Consider the following 25986-nt stretch of genomic DNA (forward strand, 5'->3'; position numbering starts at 1 on the left):
CACAATGGAACCATTCTGTTCTCGTTGAGCAGCAGCAAAAGTTTCAAGAGCACTGGTTTTCTTCCTCTAAGTCTTAAATGCTTATAAGTCTCCTGAAACTGTCACAGCCATAGTATCCAATCTTCCTTCTACAAATGTAATTTTGTGAGCTTTTTTGGTGATGCCCATTATATGTTTCGCTATGATTGGCATTTAAAGGAAGTTTGCAGTTTCCATCTCATCGCACTTTGCGAGAGATTGGTGATTCGTTGTTGCGCTTCGAGTCCGATGTGCATTTCGTGCAAAGATCATTAAACTGTTGTGCGAGCTCTGTAGTCTTTCCGAAAAAATAAATGTTCATTTTATTTTTTATTTTCTTTCAGTGCTTAAGATTTTCCAAATGGTTGACCGCAGTGCAATGTATTTATGAACACCACATGTCCATCCACCTCATTTTATACAATTGTTCTTTGGCAACTGGTTAAATAACTTTCAGATTAACAAAAAAAAAATGGTTTACCCTTGTAGGTTTATTCATGCCTTTGAAGTAAATGTATAGTTAATTTGAACTGCACAAACGGGGCGGCAGGACCGCTTCTACAACTTCCCTTAGTTATGTATTAGTACCCATGACAGGAGTAAATCTCAAACCATGTCCAGAGTTGGCATGCATCTTGCAAAGATGTTTGTATCCGGGCAACACCTAGGATTCTGACTTTATCCCCGTAGGTTGCATCACGGTATACAGCAAAAAGGATTGATGCATTGAGGATGTCAGTTACTACCGGAAGTTCGGAATTTAGACTTAAAGTGTTTGCAGCTAGGAGCCTGTGTGTCCTGACGTTTACTTTGTATCTGTTCTCCTTAGGAAATCTTCTCTGGAGACCCGCCAGGATGACGTCTTGGCTGACCATGCGTGTCAAGTAATCGCATCCTCTTCCAAAGGTACCAAGCATGGGGGGGATGATGCAAACTACTGGGGGTGGACAGAGAAAGGGGCGGCGGGGCTAGAGGCGTAGTAGTTAACACACCGACCTGCCCTGTTATAAGCAGCAAGGTACATGCATGTGGTTTGCATCCGAGTCCACCCACAGACACTTCAGTTTGTGTCATAGGTGTAACACAAATACTTGGGTGCTTAAGAATTGTTTTTCGTTTAACTGGCTCATGCTGTGCGTTAATCTTTAATGCGCAGATGTGGGCTCATCACCGTTAAGAAGACAACCATGTGCCACATTACGCTGAGATCTAAATAATAATCAGAAACTTAAGTTAACGAAATTTGAGAAAAGCGGTCTACAGTTAGCATTTTTTGGTACTCAAAAACAATAGTTTTTTTATTCCGCGTTGCAACTGAACACAGGTACATCGCACCATGTGAGTTGCGGGTTTTGTGGGTGCTGGATGAAACTGATCTTTCAATACACTCCGAAACAGCAGTCATTTAACGCACACCTCTGCATGAATTAATTTAAACTGGTCTTTCGTTTTAAAGGATATCACCTGTGTTTAGGATGTGTACATTACAAAACTGCTTTAAAAACTGGCTCTGCAAATCACAAAGCATACGGTGGAAACTTTAGAAATGTACTCCTGTAGGATTGCTCTAGGGTTTGAGCAAATATATAACTTTTTAATAATTCTCCAATAATTCGTTTAGTAACCTGGGAAAAGAACAAAAGTTTTTTTTTTTTTTTCGGGAGTACTCTAGTTTAAAAGCGTGCACCGTTAAAGTCCACCTTGTGAAAAATTTTGCAACAAAAATAGGCATTAGCAGGTTTAACTTTTACTCTCGAGAAAAACACATTTTTCCAGGAGGCGCTTCCTTGCTACACCCCTACTGTTTTTGAGCAGGTTGCCCTATACATTCCCACCCAGGAAAAACATTTACTCCTGCATCTGGGAGGCCTACATCTGTAGGCGACTAAAGTTTTAGAAACCAGCTGCTGTAGGTTTGTGAAAACCCACGGTAGTAAATATTCAACTATTTTTGCAGACAGCGCCACCCAGGAATATGAATGAATCCATACTGCAGGCTAAATTTGCAAATAATGAATTTCAGTTACGGTGGTGGAATTTCTGCACTGGGAAAAACCACTATTGGCGGGGTTGTGACGCTCTGCAAATGTATTGTATTGTAATAGTATTTATATAGCGCTTACTACCCCTGACGAGGCATCGAAGAACTTTTTCGGCGAGTAGCACGCTACTTCGGAACCCAACAAGAATTAGTTATGGATTAGTATCGGGAAATATGAGTACAGTTTTAGTATTATTATGACTTAATTTGAGCCGTGAATATGAGAGTTTGTTAGTTAGATTGACTGCAGTAATGGAGGGGTGGAGGAGGAAAGAATCCAGAAGTGTTAATTGGGAGTATATTGTAATAGGATTTAGGCTTTGGATGAGTACAGGGGGATGGAGGAGGGAAGAGTCTGTAGAAGGGGTTAGGGAGATCATAGTAGCAGGGTGAGATAAATGAGGGCAAATTTAGCAGGGTTGTTTGGGAGGTCATGGTAGTATAGTGTGGTTTGGTGAGTTAGATGTGGAAGCGGAGGGAAGAGCTTAGGCAGAGTTATTTAGGAGAGGAAAGTAGTACAATGGATTTGGGATGAGTCAGAGTTGGAATAGAGGATAGATTGATAGAGACATGACACATGATGATGGGTAGATAAGTGTGATATAAGATGAGCAGGGATTCATAGATATCTAGTATAACCCACCCAGGAGCCATGCAATGACCCACGAACATGCCAAGCACAGAATATATATATTTATTTATTGATATATATATATATATATATATATATATATATATATATATATATATATATATATATATATATATATATATATATATATATATATATATATATATATATATAAAGCTATGTCCTGCAGCAGCTGACTACGACCACCAACAGGGCCGGTGCGCGACTCCGGATGCAGGCTCCGTAATTATTCAAGGATTTCCTCCCAGTCAAAAAGGAGAACGCCGGCACTCTGTACTGCTGCACAATAGTTAATTTATTTCATACCGATAACACAAAACTGAAATAACATCCTAAGGCTCCGGGCAACGCGTTTCAACCTGAACGGTCTTCTTCATAGCCCACCTTATTTCAAAAAGACAAATATACAAGCTGCACCCCCCTCCTTATTTTATATCCTGTTTCCCATTAGACATAGAAGAAATCCTACCATTTGGCAGTCCTAAACATCAAGAGACAACAATAAGTTAGCTATAATAATTAAAGTATTTTCTTCATTGTTAATTCATTATCTCATAACTTCACCCAAAATTAATTTAACAAAAAAGCCACTTTTTCATCATTTTTACCATTTTTACCAAATAAATAACCCAGATGTCACTCTTTGTCCCATCATGCTGATATCTCTGATAGGGAATTCATTTCATAATTTTATCCCTGCTCATAACATCTACAAAACTTCCTATTCACCGCTATATCTAAATCAATTGATACTCAGAAAATTAACACTAGTAACACAAAAACACTTTTAGCTGAAATAATTTTATATTATAATTTCACAGTCCGGGGTGATGGTGTCAGCTAATCAATTCAAACAGCGCCTAGTCGTCATAAATATCCCATTACCCACATGTACATACAGTTCTTCATCCTGGTTTAACCCCCACGGGGCTCTGCTATTAAGTGGGGGCTGTGTCAAGGGGGAGGGCATCTCCACTAGCTGGAGTGCCCTGGGGCATTGTAACACGAAGCCTGAGCCTTTGAGGCTCACTGCTAGGTGTTACAGTTCCTGCAGGGGGGGGGGGTGTGAAGCACCTCCACCCAGAGCAGGCTTTGTTTCTGGCCTCAGAGGGCACAAAGGCCCTCACCACATGGGGTCAGAAACTTCTCTAAGCAGCAGGCTGGCACAGACCAGTCAGTCCTGCACTGAACAATGGGGTAAAATACAGGGGGCATAGCTAAGATGCCCTCTGTCTGCATTTTTAATAAATCCAACACTGGCATCAGTGTAGGTTTATTATTCTGAGAAGTTTGATACCAAACTTCCCAGTATTCAGTGTAGCCATTATGGAGCTGTGGAGTTCGTTTTTGACAAACTCCCAGACCATATACTTAATATGGCCACACTGTACTTAAAATGTCTAAGAATAGACTTTGACACTGTAGGGGCATATTGCTCATGCAGCTATGCCCCCACCTGCATACTCTGGCTACTCACAGGGTCTCAGTCGCCGGGGAGTCCTCCCTGTAGTGTTGGTTCTCCACAGGTCGAGCCGGGGGTGTCGGGTGCAGAGTAGAAAGTCTCACGCTTCCGGCGGGAAATGTGTGGTCTTTAAAAGTTGCTTCTTTGTTGCAAAGTTGCAGTCTTTGTCAAACAGGGCCGCTGTCCTCGAGAGTTCCTGGTCCTTTTAGATGCAGGGTAGTCCTCTGAGGCTTCAGAGGTCGCTGGACCCTGGGGGACGCATCGCTGTTGCAGTTTTTCTTGAAGTGGGGAGACAGGCTGGTAGGGCTGGGGCCAAAGCAGTTGGTGTCTCCGTCTTCTCTGCAGGGCTTCAGGTCAGCAGTCCTTCTTCGTCTTCAGTTTGCAGGAATCTATCTTGCTTGGTTCTGGGGGGCCCTAAATACTCAATTCAGGGGTGTGTTTAGGTCTGGGAGGTTAGTAGCCAATGGCTACTAGTCCTGAGGGTGGCTAACACCCTCTTTGTGCCTCCTTCCTGAGGGGAGGGGTGCACATCCCTAATCCTATTGGGGGAATCCTCCATCTGCAAGACGGAGGATTTCTAAAAGTCAGTCACCTCAGCTCAGGACACCTTAGGTGTTGTCCTGACTGGCCAGTGACTCCTCCTTGTTTTTCTTATTATCTCCTCCAGCCTTGCTGCCAAAAGTGGGGCTGTGGCCGGAGGGGGCGGGCATCTCCACTAGCTGGGATGCCCTGTGGCGCTGTAACAAAGGCCTTTGAGGCTCACCGCCAGGTGTTCCAGTTCCTGAAGGGGGAGGTGAGAAGCACCTCCACCCAGTACAGGCTTTGTTACTAGCCACAGAGTGACAAAGGCACTCTCCTCATGTGGCCAGCAACATGTCTGGCGTGTGGCAGGCTGGCAAAACTAAAGCAAAACACAAACGCTGTGGGATAGCGTAACTGGATGGACGGAATGCAGAATCAATCAAACATTCACCCCCAGTCACAGATCTGGGTTTAATCCATCCATTATTTTGCTCACCATGCCACCCCAGTTTGAACCCAGCCATATGCAAATCAGTCTTGACCCTGTTCCTCATTGGAACAGTCCAGCCCGAATTGCCAGGCCAGGTTCTCCCTGGACCGGAAACAAGCATCCTGGGACCGGTTTCGGGGTTTCACCCCTCTTCAGCCAGGCTAGCTTGAATCCAGTGGCACAGTGAGCCCGGGACCCACGTCTGGGCATACCCGGCGCACTTAGGGCGGCAAAAGCAAAGCAAAACACAAACGCTGTGGGATAGCGTAACTGGATGGACGGAATGCAGAATCAATCAAACATTCACCCCCAGTCACAGATCTGGGTTTAATCCATCCATTATTTTGCTCACCATGCCACCCCAGTTTGAACCCAGCCATATGCAAATCAGTCTTGACCCTGTTCCTCATGGGAACAGTCCAGCCCGAATTGCCAGGCCAGGTTCTCCCTGGACCGGAAACAAGCATCCTGGGACCGGTTTCGGGGTTTCACCCCTCTTCAGCCAGGCTAGCTTGAATCCAGTGGCACAGTGAGCCCGGGACCCACGTCTGGGCATACCCGGCGCACTTAGGGCGGCAAAAGCAAAGCAAAACACAAACGCTGTGGGATAGCGTAACTGGATGGACGGAATGCAGAATCAATCAAACATTCACCCCCAGTCACAGATCTGGGTTTAATCCATCCATTATTTTGCTCTCCATGCCACCCCAGTTTGAACCCAGCCATATGCAAATCAGTCTTGACCCTGTTCCTCATGGGAACAGTCCAGCCCGAATTGCCAGGCCAGGTTCTCCCTGGACCGGAAACAAGCATCCTGGGACCGGTTTCGGGGTTTCACCCCTCTTCAGCCAGGCTAGCTTGAATCCAGTGGCACAGTGAGCCCGGGACCCACGTCTGGGCATACCCGGCGCACTTAGGGCGGCAAAAGCAAAGCAAAACACAAACGCTGTGGGATAGCGTAACTGGATGGACGGAATGCAGAATCAATCAAACATTCACCCCCAGTCACAGATCTGGGTTTAATCCATCCATTATTTTGCTCACCATGCCACCCCAGTTTGAACCCAGCCATATGCAAATCAGTCTTGACCCTGTTCCTCATGGGAACAGTCCAGCCCGAATTGCCAGGCCAGGTTCTCCCTGGACCGGAAACAAGCATCCTGGGACCGGTTTCGGGGTTTCACCCCTCTTCAGCCAGGCTAGCTTGAATCCAGTGGCACAGTGAGCCCGGGACCCACGTCTGGGCATACCCGGCGCACTTAGGGCGGCAAAAGCAAAGCAAAACACAAACGCTGTGGGATAGCGTAACTGGATGGACGGAATGCAGAATCAATCAAACATTCACCCCCAGTCACAGATCTGGGTTTAATCCATCCATTATTTTGCTCACCATGCCACCCCAGTTTGAACCCAGCCATATGCAAATCAGTCTTGACCCTGTTCCTCATGGGAACAGTCCAGCCCGAATTGCCAGGCCAGGTTCTCCCTGGACCGGAAACAAGCATCCTGGGACCGGTTTCGGGGTTTCACCCCTCTTCAGCCAGGCTAGCTTGAATCCAGTGGCACAGTGAGCCCGGGACCCACGTCTGGGCATACCCGGCGCACTTAGGGCGGCAAAAGCAAAGCAAAACACAAACGCTGTGGGATAGCGTAACTGGATGGACGGAATGCAGAATCAATCAAACATTCACCCCCAGTCACAGATCTGGGTTTAATCCATCCATTATTTTGCTCACCATGCCACCCCAGTTTGAACCCAGCCATATGCAAATCAGTCTTGACCCTGTTCCTCATGGGAACAGTCCAGCCCGAATTGCCAGGCCAGGTTCTCCCTGGACCGGAAACAAGCATCCTGGGACCGGTTTCGGGGTTTCACCCCTCTTCAGCCAGGCTAGCTTGAATCCAGTGGCACAGTGAGCCCGGGACCCACGTCTGGGCATACCCGGCGCACTTAGGGCGGCAAAAGCAAAGCAAAACACAAACGCTGTGGGATAGCGTAACTGGATGGATGGAATGCAGAATCAATCAAACATTCACCCCCAGTCACAGATCTGGGTTTAATCCATCCATTATTTTGCTCACCATGCCACCCCAGTTTGAACCCAGCCATATGCAAATCAGTCTTGACCCTGTTCCTCATGGGAACAGTCCAGCCCGAATTGCCAGGCCAGGTTCTCCCTGGACCGGAAACAAGCATCCTGGGACCGGTTTCGGGGTTTCACCCCTCTTCAGCCAGGCTAGCTTGAATCCAGTGGCACAGTGAGCCCGGGACCCACGTCTGGGCATACCCGGCGCACTTAGGGCGGCAAAAGCAAAGCAAAACACAAACGCTGTGGGATAGCGTAACTGGATGGACGGAATGCAGAATCAATCAAACATTCACCCCCAGTCACAGATCTGGGTTTAATCCATCCATTATTTTGCTCACCATGCCACCCCAGTTTGAACCCAGCCATATGCAAATCAGTCTTGACCCTGTTCCTCATGGGAACAGTCCAGCCCGAATTGCCAGGCCAGGTTCTCCCTGGACCGGAAACAAGCATCCTGGGACCGGTTTCGGGGTTTCACCCCTCTTCAGCCAGGCTAGCTTGAATCCAGTGGCACAGTGAGCCCGGGACCCACGTCTGGGCATACCCGGCGCACTTAGGGCGGCAAAAGCAAAGCAAAACAAACGCTGTGGGATAGCGTAACTGGATGGACGGAATGCAGAATCAATCAAACATTCACCCCCAGTCACAGATCTGGGTTTAATCCATCCATTATTTTGCTCACCATGCCACCCCAGTTTGAACCCAGCCATATGCAAATCAGTCTTGACCCTGTTCCTCATGGGAACAGTCCAGCCCGAATTGCCAGGTCAGGTTCTCCCTGGACCGGAAACAAGCATCCTGGGACCGGTTTCGGGGTTTCACCCCTCTTCAGCCAGGCTAGCTTGAATCCAGTGGCACAGTGAGCCCGGGACCCACGTCTGGGCATACCCGGCGCACTTAGGGCGGCAAAAGCAAAGCAAAACACAAACGCTGTGGGATAGCGTAACTGGATGGACGGAATGCAGAATCAATCAAACATTCACCCCCAGTCACAGATCTGGGTTTAATCCATCCATTATTTTGCTCACCATGCCACCCCAGTTTGAACCCAGCCATATGCAAATCAGTCTTGACCCTGTTCCTCATGGGAACAGTCCAGCCCGAATTGCCAGGCCAGGTTCTCCCTGGACCGGAAACAAGCATCCTGGGACCGGTTTCGGGGTTTCACCCCTCTTCAGCCAGGCTAGCTTGAATCCAGTGGCACAGTGAGCCCGGGACCCACGTCTGGGCATACCCGGCGCACTTAGGGCGGCAAAAGCAAAGCAAAACACAAACGCTGTGGGATAGCGTAACTGGATGGACGGAATGCAGAATCAATCAAACATTCACCCCCAGTCACAGATCTGGGTTTAATCCATCCATTATTTTGCTCACCATGCCACCCCAGTTTGAACCCAGCCATATGCAAATCAGTCTTGACCCTGTTCCTCATGGGAACAGTCCAGCCCGAATTGCCAGGCCAGGTTCTCCCTGGACCGGAAACAAGCATCCTGGGACCGGTTTCGGGGTTTCACCCCTCTTCAGCCAGGCTAGCTTGAATCCAGTGGCACAGTGAGCCCGGGACCCACGTCTGGGCATACCCGGCGCACTTAGGGCGGCAAAAGCAAAGCAAAACACAAACGCTGTGGGATAGCGTAACTGGATGGACGGAATGCAGAATCAATCAAACATTCACCCCCAGTCACAGATCTGGGTTTAATCCATCCATTATTTTGCTCACCATGCCACCCCAGTTTGAACCCAGCCATATGCAAATCAGTCTTGACCCTGTTCCTCATGGGAACAGTCCAGCCCGAATTGCCAGGCCAGGTTCTCCCTGGACCGGAAACAAGCATCCTGGGACCGGTTTCGGGGTTTCACCCCTCTTCAGCCAGGCTAGCTTGAATCCAGTGGCACAGTGAGCCCGGGACCCACGTCTGGGCATACCCGGCGCACTTAGGGCGGCAAAAGCAAAGCAAAACACAAACGCTGTGGGATAGCGTAACTGGATGGACGGAATGCAGAATCAATCAAACATTCACCCCCAGTCACAGATCTGGGTTTAATCCATCCATTATTTTGCTCACCATGCCACCCCAGTTTGAACCCAGCCATATGCAAATCAGTCTTGACCCTGTTCCTCATGGGAACAGTCCAGCCCGAATTGCCAGGCCAGGTTCTCCCTGGACCGGAAACAAGCATCCTGGGACCGGTTTCGGGGTTTCACCCCTCTTCAGCCAGGCTAGCTTGAATCCAGTGGCACAGTGAGCCCGGGACCCACGTCTGGGCATACCCGGCGCACTTAGGGCGGCAAAAGCAAAGCAAAACACAAACGCTGTGGGATAGCGTAACTGGATGGACGGAATGCAGAATCAATCAAACATTCACCCCCAGTCACAGATCTGGGTTTAATCCATCCATTATTTTGCTCACCATGCCACCCCAGTTTGAACCCAGCCATATGCAAATCAGTCTTGACCCTGTTCCTCATGGGAACAGTCCAGCCCGAATTGCCAGGCCAGGTTCTCCCTGGACCGGAAACAAGCATCCTGGGACCGGTTTCGGGGTTTCACCCCTCTTCAGCCAGGCTAGCTTGAATCCAGTGGCACAGTGAGCCCGGGACCCACGTCTGGGCATACCCGGCGCACTTAGGGCGGCAAAAGCAAAGCAAAACACAAACGCTGTGGGAACAGGGTCAAGACTGATTTGCATATGGCTGGGTCCAAACTGGAATGGCATGGGCAGCAAAAAAACGATGGATTAAACCCAGATCTGTGACTGGGGGTGAGTGTTTGCATTGTCAGCACTCCGTCCATCATCCTTTTGTTTTGCTAATGTCGCCCTAAGTGGGAAGGGTATGCCCAGACGTGGGTCCCTTGCTTCCCATGCCACTGGATTCAAGCTAGCCTGGCTGATGAGGGGTGAAACCCCGAAACCGGTCCCAGGATGCTTGTTTCCAGTCCAGGGAAGACCTGGCCTGGCAGTTCGGGCTGGACTGTTCCCATAGGGAACAGGGTCAAGACTGATTTGCATATGGCTGGGTCCAAACTGGAATGGCATGGGCAGCAAAAAAACGATGGATTAAACCCAGATCTGTGACTGGGGGTGAGTGTTTGCATTGTCAGCACTCCGTCCATCATCCTTTTGTTTTGCTAATGTCGCCCTAAGTGGGAAGGGTATGCCCAGACGTGGGTCCCTTGCTTCCCATGCCACTGGATTCAAGCTAGCCTGGCTGATGAGGGGTGAAACCCCGAAACCGGTCCCAGGATGCTTGTTTCCAGTCCAGGGAAGACCTGGCCTGGCAGTTCGGGCTGGACTGTTCCCATAGGGAACAGGGTCAAGACTGATTTGCATATGGCTGGGTCCAAACTGGAATGGCATGGGCAGCAAAAAAACGATGGATTAAACCCAGATCTGTGACTGGGGGTGAGTGTTTGCATTGTCAGCACTCCGTCCATCATCCTTTTGTTTTGCTAATGTCGCCCTAAGTGGGAAGGGTATGCCCAGACGTGGGTCCCTTGCTTCCCATGCCACTGGATTCAAGCTAGCCTGGCTGATGAGGGGTGAAACCCCGAAACCGGTCCCAGGATGCTTGTTTCCAGTCCAGGGAAGACCTGGCCTGGCAGTTCGGGCTGGACTGTTCCCATAGGGAACAGGGTCAAGACTGATTTGCATATGGCTGGGTCCAAACTGGAATGGCATGGGCAGCAAAAAAACGATGGATTAAACCCAGATCTGTGACTGGGGGTGAGTGTTTGCATTGTCAGCACTCCGTCCATCATCCTTTTGTTTTGCTAAGGCTGGCAAAACTAGTCAGCCCACACTGGAAGTCGGCTATGTTTTCAGGGGGCATCTCTAAGATACCCTCTGGGTGTATTTCACAATAAAATGTACACTGGCATCATTGTGCACTTATTGTGCTGAGAAGTTTGATACCAAACTTCCCAGTTTTCAGTGTAGCCATTATGGTGCTGTGGAGTCCGTGTATGACAGACTCCCAGACCATATACTCTTATGGCTACCCTGCACTTACAATGTCAAAGGTTTTGCTTAGACACTGTAGGGGCATAATGCTCATGCACCTATGCCCTCACCTGTGGTATAGTGCACCCTGCCTTAGGGCTGTAAGGCCTGCTAGAGGGGTGACTTATCTATGCCATAGGCAGTGTGAGGTTGGCATGGCACCCTGAGGGGAGTGCCATGTCGACTTAGTCATTTTCTCCCCACCAGCACACACAAGCTGGCAAGCAGTGTGTCTGTGCTGAGTGAGGGGTCCCCAGGGTGGCATAAGACATGCTGCAGCCCTTAGAGACCTTCCCTGACATCAGGGCCCTTGGTACCAGGGGTACCAGTTACAAGGTACTTACCTGGATGCCAGGGTGTGTCAATTGTGGAGACAAAGGTACAGTTTTAGGGAAAGAACATTGGTGCTGGGGCCTGGTTAGCAGGCCTCAGCACACTTTTAAATCATAACTTGGCATCAGCAAAGGCAAAAAGTCAGGGGGTAACCATGCCAAGGAGGCATTACCTTACATTGACATACAGTGATAAAGTGTACACTACTGTTTTGATCTCAGACCACTACGTGACCACATACTACTTGTTTGGTGATCTTTAATTTTTCTCTTTGGGACTCCTTTTTGTTCTACTCCCATGATTTGCTGATCCCTTGACTGATTATTTTTACTTAATTGGGAAATTGTTTTCTGCCGTTGGAACTTTGCACTTGTTGCCATCATGTCTCAATCTGAAGATGCAACAGCTGGAGTTGTTTGAATTAGGGAAACTTAAGAGGTACTCAGTTGGTGAATTGAAACAGTTCTGTGAAGATCTTGCATGTCCCATTAAGAGCTCCGCCAGGAAGGGGGAGCTGCAAGAGGCATTGAGGGCCTGGGTGAAATCCAAGGAAGCAGGGGGGGCACACAGAAGATATGGATGGGAAAGTACAGTCTACACAATGGTGTAGTAGAGGACTCCTAAAGATGTACAGGACAGACAGGCAGAAAGGGCTCGCCGGTTGGAGGCAGAAAAGTTGAGGATGCAAAGGGAGTTCGACGAGTGGAAAAGGGACTTCAAGATAGAAACTATGATTCTGGCTTATGAGCTAAAACTGGAAGAGCTGGCAGTCAGGAGGGCTGAGTCCAGCTGGAATGGTGGCAGCAACAATTTATATCCAGTGCTGCTGAAGAAGTGCACATGCCCAGAGATGTGGTGTCCTACTTGAAGGAGGGAGTTAACACATGCCAGGAGGTACAGGGGTATGAGGTAGCTCCAGTGATGCACAGGGTCCCTGAGGTTGATTGGGGAACTGGCTTGGGAAATCATATTCCTACCGGTGGGAGGGACACACTACTGACTCTAGGTGAGAGTGACAAGGAGAGGGGTTCCCCCCAGGTAGAAGTTCTGGTTAAGGAATGTGAAGACATCCCAGAAGAGTGTGGGTTGAGTGTCAGGGACAGTCATTTACTGTCTCACCAGTCTCAGGAGGGTGATGTGGGATGCTTTTTCAAAGCAGAGTCACTGGATGGTTGGGTTAAGGGTACTTTGGTTAATTCATGTGAGGGGCTGAGTCTTGTAATTGCTGGGGAGCATATGTCTAGTCCTTATTTGCCAGAGCTACGCCAACACCCGGTGGCGTGTGAGTTCTCTGTCCCCAGGGAACTTACACTGGAAGCAGACCTTTGGGTGAGTACCAGAGTGTCTGAAGAGGCATTGGGGGTGCTCCTGAGAGTCTAGGTAGTTCCCAACCAGGTGAGGTAGGGAAGGATTGTAGTGTCCCAGGTAGGTCCCAGTGTAGTGGGATGGGTGAGGGACCACATGTCCAGTCTCAGAGGAGAGGGAATGGGGATGGGTTGAGGCCCGAGATCAGGTCCCAGGTCCTGGAGGGTTCCATGAGGGAACACGAGGAGGGGAGCCTAGCCTGTATCATAGGGCCATCTGTTGAGGGTGGACCGCACAGTGTCAAGAGAACTTGGGGGGGGGGGGGGGGAATGGGTGGCTGTAGCCAGCGTCCCACCAGTTCTGGTGTATGGCAGTGCCACTCCTAGTGAGGGGGTGCAGAAGTCCAGACAGATGGTTGAGAGGGGGTTGCGGACCTCAGAGAACCTGGAGGGTCTGGGGTCTGCTCTGAGAGCAGAACCCCCCTGGAATGATCTTGGTGAGACCATTTCTGGGTTGGGGGGAATCCAGACTGTCAGATGGGCAGAGTTCAGGAGACCTGCACCAGCCAGACTCTTGTGTGGCCCTTGGGGATGGTGTGTCCCTTGAGGGGGGTAAGTGTGCCTCCCTGGAAGTCCTGGTGTGCCAGGCAATGGTTCAACCACAGGGTGGTGACTCTGGGTTGAATGATCAGGTTCAGGGGGTAAACTCTGACCTGATGGGGGTAGGTGTGCTCCCAAGGAAGTCCTGGTGCGCCAGGTAGTGGTTCAACCGCAGGGTGGTTACTGGGTTGGATGACCAGGTTCAGAGGGTAAACTCTGACCTGGTGGGGGGTAGGTATGCCCCCCAGGAAGTCCTGGGTTGCCAGGCAGTGGTCCAGTCTGTGGGTACAGACCCTGGACTGGAGGATCAGGTGCAGGGGGTAAACCCTGACCTGAAGGGGTGGGCGGTTTGCCCAATCACCCCCCCCCCGGTGTGATTTCAAGGGGTACTCTCCCTGAAAGGGGGGGGGGGGGTGCAGAACCCTGAGAGTAGGGGCAGCCTCACCCCTGGCCCCAGTGCAATCTAAGGGTACAGACCTTGGATTGGAAGGCCAGGTTCAAGGTGTCCCCCCTGACCTGGAGGGAGGGGCTACTGCTAACAGTGCCCCTACCATGTTGTCTTCAGGGGGGGCACTCCTTGTTGGGGGGTGCAGGACCCCAGAAGGGAGGCAGGGGGATGGAAGCCTCACCCCTGGCCCAACCTGAAGCATACAGACCCCAGGTTGGAGGACCAGGTTTACATCCCTGTACTGGTGGAAGAATTGTGCAGGACTGCTTCTACAAGCACCCTGACAATTTTGGACTCTGGGGGTGCCGCTCCTGCAGAGAGGGTACAGAGCCCCAGAGGGGAGGACCAGGGTCAGGTTTAATCCCTGACCTGGTGGAAGAGAGAGTGGTCAAAGGATGCCAGGCACCTGGGGCTATCGCCCCCTACTCTCCGCAGTCACAGTGGTTGGAGAGGCCTGAGGTCGGGCTCTCATCCCTGACAGTTGTCCGGGGCCACTGTGGCTTGCTGTCCTGGTGGACAGAATTGCCCGTGAGAGAGGGAGGGAGGGGGGGGAGAGGGGACACACCCGGGGCGTGGAGTGGGCAACACCACTGGGTTGGTCCTGGTGGTGCTATCTGCCCATTGGGATACATCTGTTAGCAAAGTAAAACTTAGGTGCTGCACAGATAGTATCTGCAGATGTGGAGAAGGGTTCCCCATGGGTTAGCTTAGTGGACCCTGAGAGTATGGACAGAGGGATCCGACTGGAGTCAGGAAGGCGTAGAACTGGAACATGCCCCTGCTGTTGTGGGCCTGGGTCCTTGTTCTATTGCCCCAATCAGGGAAGTATATCAAGGTATTGATTGTTCTCTCCTGGCTTTAGGCTGGTAGGGGGTTGTGTTGGATTTTTCTTGCTTATGCAGGGTCATCCCCAATCTTTTTGCCTCCTATTTTTTCTGACCTGTTGCTGTTGGCTTTTGAACTCTGAGCACTTTACCACTGCTAACCAGTGCTAAAGTGCATATGCTCTCTGTAAATTGCATGTAATTGGTTTATCCATGATTGGCATATTTGATTTACTAGTAAGTCCCTAGTAAAGTGCACTAGAGGTGCCAGGGCCTGTAAATCAAATGCTACTAGTGGGCCTGCAGCACTGGTTGTGCCACCCACATGAGTAGCTCTGTAATCATGTCTCAGACCTGCCACTGCAGTGTCTGTGTGTGCAGTTTTAACTGTAAATTCGACTTGGCAAGTGTACCCACTTGCCATGCCTAAACCTTCCCCTTTCTTACATGTAAGGCACCCCTAAGGTAGGCCCTAGGTAGCCCCAAGGGCAGGGTGCAGTGTATGGTTAGGGTAGGACATATAGTAATGTGCTTTATATGTCCTGACAGTGAAATATTGCTAAATTTGTTTTTCATTGTTGCAAGTCCTGTCCCTCTCATAGGTTAACATGGGGGCTACCTTTAAATATGATTAAAGTGTAGATTCCCTTTGGGAGCGGATGGACATGTGGAGTTTGGGGTCCCTCAGCTCACAATTTAAAAAATAAATCTTTCAGTAAAGTTGATTTTAAGATTGTGTGTTTTAAAATGCCACTTTTAGAAAGTGAGCATTTTCTTGCTTATACCATTTCTGTGACTCTGCCTGTTTGTGGATTTCCTGTCTGGGTCAGTTTGACAGTTGGGCTGGTTGCACCTCACACTAGACAGTGATACAAAATAAGCTGGGGTGTAGTCTGCATTTCCTGATGAGCCATCTGTGCTAGGAGGGAGGGGAGGAGTGATCACTTACACCTGAAAGGGCTGTGCCTGTCCTCACACAAGGCTGTCCCCGACCCCCTGGTGAGTGTCTGGGGCCTGGCCAAGGCAGGATTTCACGTTACAAAGAGACTTTACTTTGAAGTAGGCCTACTTCAAAGGAGAAATTGGGTATAAGAAGGGCACACAAAACCACAGACTTTAGAACACTTCAGGACATCAAGAGGAACCTCTGCCTGGAGAAGAGCTGAGGAGAAGTGCTGCCCTGCCTGTGACTGTGCTTTGTGGAGCTGTCATGCAGTTGCTGCTTCTGCCAGAGTAAGAGGGCAAAGACTGGACTTTGTGTGCCTTCCATCTTGTGAAGAAATCTCCAAGGGCTTTAGAGCTTGCCTCCTGTTTGAAGTCTCAGGGACAGCAAAGCCTTCTCTCTACCAGCACATGGAGTCTCTGGAGAGACTCCTGCTCTGACAAGTGGGGCCCTATCCAGTCCCTGGGCCCTTGAAAGGAAAGCTGGTGGAAATCCAAGGAAATCGACTTCGGGCGACTTCGGACTGACGCCGCTGCTGAATCCAGTGACGCCGCCTGCAACAGACTCTTTGATCTTTGCAGGAACGAGACGACCTTCGCAGGCCCGATGTCGCTGCAGCCCTGCTGAAGTCCGCAACTCCGTGGAAGTTGCCGCACCACATCGTGACCGACGCTGCTTGAAGTGCGCGGATTCAACGTTTCGCACGACTTCGCGCATCGACTTGTTTTCACTCTTCACCAAAGGTACTGTACTTGGGGGTCTACGCGACTGTCTGGCGCCGCTGGTGTCAGCTTGTTGGGAGCGACTCTGTCACGACGCCTTGTTAACACCTCACCGCAGCGTTTTTTAGTTTCATCTTTAAAAATTCATAACTTGACTTGTGTATGTTGGATTTTTGTCGTTTTGGTCTTGTTTTGTTTAGATGAATATTTCCTATTTTTCTAAACTGGTGTTGTCATTTGTAGTGTTTTCATTGTTACTGTGTGTGTTGGTACAAATACTTTCCACCTAGCACTCTGAAGTTAAGCCTACTGCTCTGCCAAGCTACCAAGGGGGGAAGCAGGGGTTAGCTGAGGGTGATTATCTTTTACCCTGACTAGAGTGAGGGTCCTTGCTTGAACAGGGGGTAACCTGACTGTCAACCAAAGACCCCATTTCGAACAGGTTGGTTTTAGGGCTAAGGGCGAGGAGTCGGGGTAGTTTTTAGGACAGGGTGGGGTAGTTTTTAGGATAGGGTAGGTTTTTGGGTTTAGGGCAGGGTAGTTTTTGGGACAGGATGGGGTAGTTTTTAGGGCAGGGTAGGTTTTAGGGCTGGGGATCGGGGTAGGTTTTAGGGCTGGGGATCGGGGTAGGTTTTAGGGCTGGGGATCGGGGTAGGTTTTAGGGCTGGGGATCGGGGTAGGTTTTAGGGCTGGGGATCGGGGTAGGTTTTAGGGCTGGGGATCGGGGTAGGTTTTAGGGCTGGGGATCGGGGTAGGTTTTAGGGCTGGGGATCGGGGTAGGTTTTAGGGCTGGGGATCCGGGTAGGTTTAAGGACAGGGCGGGGTAGGTTTTTGGCCTTTAGGGTGAGGGTGGGGCTCAGGTAGTTTCTAGGGCTTGTTGGGGTAATTTGTAGGACAGGGTAGGTTTCAGGGTTTAGGGCGGGGGTGGGTTAGTTTTTAGGACAGAGTGGAGTCTTTTTTAGGACAGGGTGGAGTAGTTTTTAGGACAGGGAAGGTTGTAGTGTTTAGGGCGGGGGGTCGGGGTAGTTTTTAGGACGGAACGGTATAGGTTTTAGGGCAGGATAGATTTTTGGGTTTAGAGTAGGGGTGCGGTAGCTTTTAGTACATGGTGGGGTCATTTGTAAGACAGGGTAGTTTTTAAAGCGAGGGGGTCAGGGGCGTGTATCGCACAACACATGGCATTAACCCATATACCTTTACTAAGCATGCTTTTACAGTTAAATTTGTTGTAAAGGCATGTGTTATAAAAATGCGGTCGTGGTTCCGAACGCGTTAAGCCATGAGTGGTTCTCATACAACCAATGCAGTGCCTTGTGCACCAGGCATGATGCTTTGAAGTTGATTTGTTTCTTGATTGGAATCCAGTGTAAGGTCCTCAGGCCCTCCCTCACTGAGTGAGTCTTAGGAAGCCCTAGAGTTGAGCATGCCACCCTGTTTTGAATCAATTGAAGCATATTGAAGGAATGTTGAGCAGTATTTAAATATAGAGCATTACAATAATTCAGTTAATAATGAATTACAGTTTTCAATAAAATGTGTACTATTGCACTGTTTTTGTTGCTAATCATAAGTGCACCCTACCTCCACCCCTAAGCTGTGATAAATGTCTAACTATTTGAACATAATTATTCAATTCATTTGTTTTCAGTTAAAGTATTTAAAAAAAACATTTGTTTTACCCCGAACCCACACTTTTAGGATATCCATTACTGGTACATAATATGTGGATGTATATCTTATAATTTAATTAAGCTCATATTTTTCTTTGTTTTTTAAAACCCTTATTTTCAGTTGCAGTTTAACAAAGTGGTCTTAATCAGTATACGGCATAATACAATTCAGCAACTAGGTCTGCAGTCAGCACCTTAGTTAAATAATATAGATATATTAAACATCTGTAAGTCATATGTAGGCGAAGTTACTGTCAAACGTAAATTTCATTTGAAAATATCATATTTTTCATGTTTTTAACAGCTCAATCGTGGCGTATCTCCTAGCTAGACACTCTTAGTTGGCCTCAAATGTTGCTGGGGTGGGCTGTGCCAAGAAGTAAGAAGACACATACTTGTTATGAACATGGTGACAAATCTAACAACCGTTTATCTATTTTGGGAAGTTTACCTTGCCCATTGGACACTGCAAACCTGCTATTTCCCAGGGGAGCTAGAGCAATAAATTGGCACTATTCTTTAAAGACCTTCTACGTATCCAAGTAATTCCACCAAGATGTTAACAATCAGTTTAGTTTGTCACATTTCCATATGTGGTGATCTACTGCAAAAAAGCTGTATATCTGAGAAAACAACCAGGGCAGATGCATGAAGTAAGCATCTTGAGCACAGCATCAGCAGCAATTTGTATGTGTAGCTGGACCATATCATACCATATTGACAGGAGTGTAATATACTCTGTGAATTAATTTTCGTCGCAACAGCCAAGATTACAATACCACCGACTGGGTGGGTTGGGTCTTGGCCCTCCCGCCCGCCGGTTTGGGTCTTGGCCCTCCCGCCCGCCGGTTTGGGTCTTGGCCCGCCCACCCACTGGAGCACCCACCCACCGGCCCGCCGGGTTGGGTCTTGAGCCCACCCACCGGCCCGCCGGGTTAGGTCTTGAGCCCACCCACCCACCCACCGGCCCGCCGGGTTGGGTCTTGAGCCCACCCACCCACCGGCCCGCCGGGTTGGGTCTTGAGCCCACCCACCCACCCGCCCGCCGGGTTGGGTCTTGAGCCCACCCACCCACCCGCCCGCCGGGTTGGGTCTTGAGCCCACCCACCCACCCGCCCGCCGGGTTGGGTCTTGAGCCCACCCACCCACCCGCCCGCCGGGTTGGGTCTTGAGCCCACCCACCCACCCGCCCGCCGGGTTGGGTCTTGAGCCCACCCACCCACCCGCCCGCCGGGTTGGGTCTTGAGCCCACCCACCCGCCCGCCTGGTTGGGTCTTGAGCCCACCCACCCGCCCGCCTGGTTGGGTCTTGAGCCCACCCACCCACCCACCGGCCCGCCGGGTTGGGTCTTGAGCCCACCCACCCACCGGCCCGCCGGGTTGGGTCTTGAGCCCACCCACCCACCCACCGGCCCGCCGGGTTGGGTCTTGAGCCCACCCACCCACCCACCGGCCCGCCGGGTTGGGTCTTGAGACCACCCACCCACCCACCGGCCCGCCGGGTTGGGTCTTGAGACCACCCACCCACCCACCGGCCCGCCGGGTTGGGTCTTGAGACCACCCACCCGCCCACCGGCCCGCCGGGTTGGGTCTTGAGCCCACCCGCCCACCGGCCCGCCGGGTTGGGTCTTGAGCCCCACTAAACTGGGTGGGTTGGGTCTTGGCCCACCGGTCCTAAACTGGGTGGGTTGGGTCTTGGCCCACCGGTCCTAAACTGGGTGGGTTGGGTCTTGGCCCACAGACCCAACCAACTGTGTGGGTTGGGTCTTGGCCCACAGACCCAACCAACTGTGTGGGTTGGGTCTTGGCCCACCGACCCAACCAACTGGGTGGGTTGGCTCTTGGCCCACCGACCCTTGGCCCACCGACCCAACCGACTGGGTGGGTTGGGTCTTGGAACCGAATGGGTGGGTTGGGTCTTGGCCCGACCACCCACCCACCGATTGGGTGGGTTGGGTCTTGGAACCGACTGGGTGGGTTGGGTCTTGGCCCGACCACCCACCCACCGATTGGGTGGGTTGGGTCTTGGTCCACCCACCGACTGGGTGGGTTGGGTCTTGGAACCGACCGACTGGGTGGGTTGGGTCTTGGCCCGACCACCCACCCACCGACCGACTGACTGGGTGGGTTGGGTCTTGGCCTGACCACCCACCCACCCACTGGGTGGGTTGGGTCTTGGCCCGACCACCCACCGACTGGGTGGGTTGAGTCTTGGCCCGACCACCCACCCACCGACTGGGTCTTGGCCCACCCACCCACGAGCCGGGTTGGGTCTTGAGCACACCCACCCACCCGCCGGGTTGGGTCTTGAGCCCACCCACCCGCCGGGTTGGGTCTTGAGCCCACCAACCCACCTACAGGCCCGCCGGGTTGGGTCTTGAGCCCTCCCACCCACCGACTGGGTGGGTTGAGTCTTGGGCCCACCCACCCTCCGACTGGGTTGGTTGGGTCTTGGGCCCACCCACCCACTGGGTGGGTTGAGTCTTGGGCCCACCCACCCACCGACTGGGTGGGTTGGGTTCCTGGGCCCATCCACCCGCCCACCCACCGGGTTGGGTCTTGAGGAACAACCACCCACCCACCCACTTGAAACCCAACCGGCCACCCACCCACCCACTGGGTTGGGTCTTGAAACCCAACCGGCCACCCACCCACTGGGTTGGGTCTTGAAACCCAACCGGCCACCCACCCACCGGGTTGGGTCTTGAAACCCAACCGGCCACCCACCCACCGGGTTGGGTCTTGAAACCCACCCACCGGGTTGGGTCTTGAGGCCCACCCACCGGGTTGGGTCTTGAGGCCCACCCACCGGGTTGGGTCGTCTTGAAACCCAACCGGCCACCCACCCACTGGGTTGGGTCTTGAAACGGACTGGGTGGGTTGGGTCCTGGCCCAAAGGTCCAGTTGGGTGGGTTGGGTCTTGGCCCACCGACCCACTGGGTGGGTTAGGTCTTGGCCCACCGACCCACTGGGTGGGTTCGGTCTTGGACCAACCACCCACCCACCGACTGGGTGGGTTGGGTCTTGGCCCGACCACCCACCCGCCGGGTTGGTTCTTGGCCCACCGGTCCACCCACCCACCGACTGGGTAGGTTGGGTCTTGGCCCACCAACCCAACCGACTGGGTGGGTTGGGTCTTGGCCCGACCACCCACCCACCAACTGGGTGGTTTGGGTCTTGGACCAACCACCCACCCGCCGGGTTGGGTCTTGACCCACCCACCGACTGGGTGGGTTGGGTCTTGGCCCACCGGTCCACCCACCGACTGGGTGGGTGGGGTCTTGGCCCACCGGTCCACCCACCCACCGACTGGGTGGGTTGGGTCTTGGCCCACCCACCGACCGACTGGGTGGGTTGGGTCTTGGCCCAACCCACCCACCCACTGGGTGGGTTGGGTCTTGGCCCACCCACCGACTGGGTGGGTTGGGTTTTGGCCCACCCACCCACTGGGTGGATTGGGTCTTGGCCCACCCACCCACCGACTGGGTTGGGTCTTGGCCCGACCACCCACCGACTGGGTGGGTTGGGTCTTGAACCCGACTGGGTGGATTGGGTCTTGGCCCACCCGCCCGCCGGGATGGGTCTTGGCCCACCCACCCGCCGCCCGCGACTGGGTGGGTTGGGTTCCTGGGCCCATCCACCCGCCCACCCACCGGGTTGGGTCTTGAGGCCCACCCACCCACCCACTTGAAACCCAACCGGCCACCTACCCACTGGGTTGGGTCTTGAAACCCAACCGGCCACCCACCCACCGACCGGGTTGTGTCTTGAAACCCAACCGGCCACCCACCCACCGGGTTGGGTCTTGAAACCCACCCACCGGGTTGGGTCTTGAGGCCCACCCACCGGGTTGGGTCGTCTTGAAACCCAACCGGCCACCCACCCACTGGGTTGGGTCTTGGCCCGCCCACCCACCCACGGACTGGGTGGGTTGGGTCCTGGCCCAAAGGTCCAGTTGGGTGGGTTGGGTCTTGGCCCACCGACCCAACCGACTGGGTGGGTTGGGTCTTGGCCCACCGACCCAACCGACTGGGTGGGTTGGGTCTTGGCCCACCGACCCAACCGACTGGGTGGGTTGGGTCTTGGCCCACCGACCCAACCGACTGGGTGGGTTGGGTCTTGGCCCACCGACCCAACCGACTGGATGGGTTGGGTCTTGGCCCACCGACCCACTGGGTGGGTTGGGTCTTGAAACCCAACCGGCCACCCACCCACCGGGTTGGGTCTTGAAACCCAACCAGCCACCCACCCACCGGGTTGGGTCTTGAAACCCACCCACCCACCCACCGGGTTGGGTCTTGAAACCCACCCACCCACCCACCGGGTTGGGTCTTGAAACCCACCCACCGGGTTGGGTCTTGAGGCCCACCCACCGGGCTAGCTTGAATCCAGTGGCACAGTGAGCCCGGGACCCACGTCTGGGCATACCCGGCGCACTTAGGGCGGCAAAAGCAAAGCAAAACACAAACGCTGTGGGAACAGGGTCAAGACTGATTTGCATATGGCTGGGTCCAAACTGGAATGGCATGGGCAGCAAAAAAACGATGGATTAAACCCAGATCTGTGACTGGGGGTGAGTGTTTGCATTGTCAGCACTCCGTCCATCATCCTTTTGTTTTGCTAATGTCGCCCTAAGTGGGAAGGGTATGCCCAGACGTGGGTCCCTTGCTTCCCATGCCACTGGATTCAAGCTAGCCTGGCTGATGAGGGGTGAAACCCCGAAACCGGTCCCAGGATGCTTGTTTCCAGTCCAGGGAAGACCTGGCCTGGCAGTTCGGGCTGGACTGTTCCCATAGGGAACAGGGTCAAGACTGATTTGCATATGGCTGGGTCCAAACTGGAATGGCATGGGCAGCAAAAAAACGATGGATTAAACCCAGATCTGTGACTGGGGGTGAGTGTTTGCATTGTCAGCACTCCGTCCATCATCCTTTTGTTTTGCTAATGTCGCCCTAAGTGGGAAGGGTATGCCCAGACGTGGGTCCCTTGCTTCCCATGCCACTGGATTCAAGCTAGCCTGGCTGATGAGGGGTGAAACCCCGAAACCGGTCCCAGGATGCTTGTTTCCAGTCCAGGGAAGACCTGGCCTGGCAGTTCGGGCTGGACTGTTCCCATAGGGAACAGGGTCAAGACTGATTTGCATATGGCTGGGTCCAAACTGGAATGGCATGGGCAGCAAAAAAACGATGGATTAAACCCAGATCTGTGACTGGGGGTGAGTGTTTGCATTGTCAGCACTCCGTCCATCATCCTTTTGTTTTGCTAATGTCGCCCTAAGTGGGAAGGGTATGCCCAGACGTGGGTCCCTTGCTTCCCATGCCACTGGATTCAAGCTAGCCTGGCTGATGAGGGGTGAAACCCCGAAACCGGTCCCAGGATGCTTGTTTCCAGTCCAGGGAAGACCTGGCCTGGCAGTTCGGGCTGGACTGTTCCCATAGGGAACAGGGTCAAGACTGATTTGCATATGGCTGGGTCCAAACTGGAATGGCATGGGCAGCAAAAAAACGATGGATTAAACCCAGATCTGTGACTGGGGGTGAGTGTTTGCATTGTCAGCACTCCGTCCATCATCCTTTTGTTTTGCTAAGGCTGGCAAAACTAGTCAGCCCACACTGGAAGTCGGCTATGTTTTCAGGGGGCATCTCTAAGATACCCTCTGGGTGTATTTCACAATAAAATGTACACTGGCATCATTGTGCACTTATTGTGCTGAGAAGTTTGATACCAAACTTCCCAGTTTTCAGTGTAGCCATTATGGTGCTGTGGAGTCCGTGTATGACAGACTCCCAGACCATATACTCTTATGGCTACCCTGCACTTACAATGTCAAAGGTTTTGCTTAGACACTGTAGGGGCATAATGCTCATGCACCTATGCCCTCACCTGTGGTATAGTGCACCCTGCCTTAGGGCTGTAAGGCCTGCTAGAGGGGTGACTTATCTATGCCATAGGCAGTGTGAGGTTGGCATGGCACCCTGAGGGGAGTGCCATGTCGACTTAGTCATTTTCTCCCCACCAGCACACACAAGCTGGCAAGCAGTGTGTCTGTGCTGAGTGAGGGGTCCCCAGGGTGGCATAAGACATGCTGCAGCCCTTAGAGACCTTCCCTGACATCAGGGCCCTTGGTACCAGGGGTACCAGTTACAAGGTACTTACCTGGATGCCAGGGTGTGTCAATTGTGGAGACAAAGGTACAGTTTTAGGGAAAGAACATTGGTGCTGGGGCCTGGTTAGCAGGCCTCAGCACACTTTTAAATCATAACTTGGCATCAGCAAAGGCAAAAAGTCAGGGGGTAACCATGCCAAGGAGGCATTACCTTACATTGACATACAGTGATAAAGTGTACACTACTGTTTTGATCTCAGACCACTACGTGACCACATACTACTTGTTTGGTGATCTTTAATTTTTCTCTTTGGGACTCCTTTTTGTTCTACTCCCATGATTTGCTGATCCCTTGACTGATTATTTTTACTTAATTGGGAAATTGTTTTCTGCCGTTGGAACTTTGCACTTGTTGCCATCATGTCTCAATCTGAAGATGCAACAGCTGGAGTTGTTTGAATTAGGGAAACTTAAGAGGTACTCAGTTGGTGAATTGAAACAGTTCTGTGAAGATCTTGCATGTCCCATTAAGAGCTCCGCCAGGAAGGGGGAGCTGCAAGAGGCATTGAGGGCCTGGGTGAAATCCAAGGAAGCAGGGGGGGCACACAGAAGATATGGATGGGAAAGTACAGTCTACACAATGGTGTAGTAGAGGACTCCTAAAGATGTACAGGACAGACAGGCAGAAAGGGCTCGCCGGTTGGAGGCAGAAAAGTTGAGGATGCAAAGGGAGTTCGACGAGTGGAAAAGGGACTTCAAGATAGAAACTATGATTCTGGCTTATGAGCTAAAACTGGAAGAGCTGGCAGTCAGGAGGGCTGAGTCCAGCTGGAATGGTGGCAGCAACAATTTATATCCAGTGCTGCTGAAGAAGTGCACATGCCCAGAGATGTGGTGTCCTACTTGAAGGAGGGAGTTAACACATGCCAGGAGGTACAGGGGTATGAGGTAGCTCCAGTGATGCACAGGGTCCCTGAGGTTGATTGGGGAACTGGCTTGGGAAATCATATTCCTACCGGTGGGAGGGACACACTACTGACTCTAGGTGAGAGTGACAAGGAGAGGGGTTCCCCCCAGGTAGAAGTTCTGGTTAAGGAATGTGAAGACATCCCAGAAGAGTGTGGGTTGAGTGTCAGGGACAGTCATTTACTGTCTCACCAGTCTCAGGAGGGTGATGTGGGATGCTTTTTCAAAGCAGAGTCACTGGATGGTTGGGTTAAGGGTACTTTGGTTAATTCATGTGAGGGGCTGAGTCTTGTAATTGCTGGGGAGCATATGTCTAGTCCTTATTTGCCAGAGCTACGCCAACACCCGGTGGCGTGTGAGTTCTCTGTCCCCAGGGAACTTACACTGGAAGCAGACCTTTGGGTGAGTACCAGAGTGTCTGAAGAGGCATTGGGGGTGCTCCTGAGAGTCTAGGTAGTTCCCAACCAGGTGAGGTAGGGAAGGATTGTAGTGTCCCAGGTAGGTCCCAGTGTAGTGGGATGGGTGAGGGACCACATGTCCAGTCTCAGAGGAGAGGGAATGGGGATGGGTTGAGGCCCGAGATCAGGTCCCAGGTCCTGGAGGGTTCCATGAGGGAACACGAGGAGGGGAGCCTAGCCTGTATCATAGGGCCATCTGTTGAGGGTGGACCGCACAGTGTCAAGAGAACTTGGGGGGGGGGGGGGGGAATGGGTGGCTGTAGCCAGCGTCCCACCAGTTCTGGTGTATGGCAGTGCCACTCCTAGTGAGGGGGTGCAGAAGTCCAGACAGATGGT

General features: G+C 52.0%; 1 protein-coding gene across 2 annotated transcripts in view; it reads left to right on the forward strand.

Annotated features, from left to right (window-relative positions):
- The window catches only part of LOC138259339 (uncharacterized), a 640620-nt gene that overhangs the window by 424644 nt on the left and 189990 nt on the right, over positions 1-25986 (forward strand). For both annotated transcript variants that reach the window (XM_069206979.1, XM_069206981.1), the window contains one exon: positions 848-924. In XM_069206979.1, coding sequence (XP_069063080.1) covers positions 848-924 — 77 coding nt within the window. The remainder of the gene's footprint in view (positions 1-847; positions 925-25986) is intronic.

The sequence above is a fragment of the Pleurodeles waltl genome, chromosome 9, assembly GCF_031143425.1.
Source record: "Pleurodeles waltl isolate 20211129_DDA chromosome 9, aPleWal1.hap1.20221129, whole genome shotgun sequence".
NCBI classification, from domain to species: Eukaryota; Metazoa; Chordata; class Amphibia; order Caudata; family Salamandridae; genus Pleurodeles; species Pleurodeles waltl.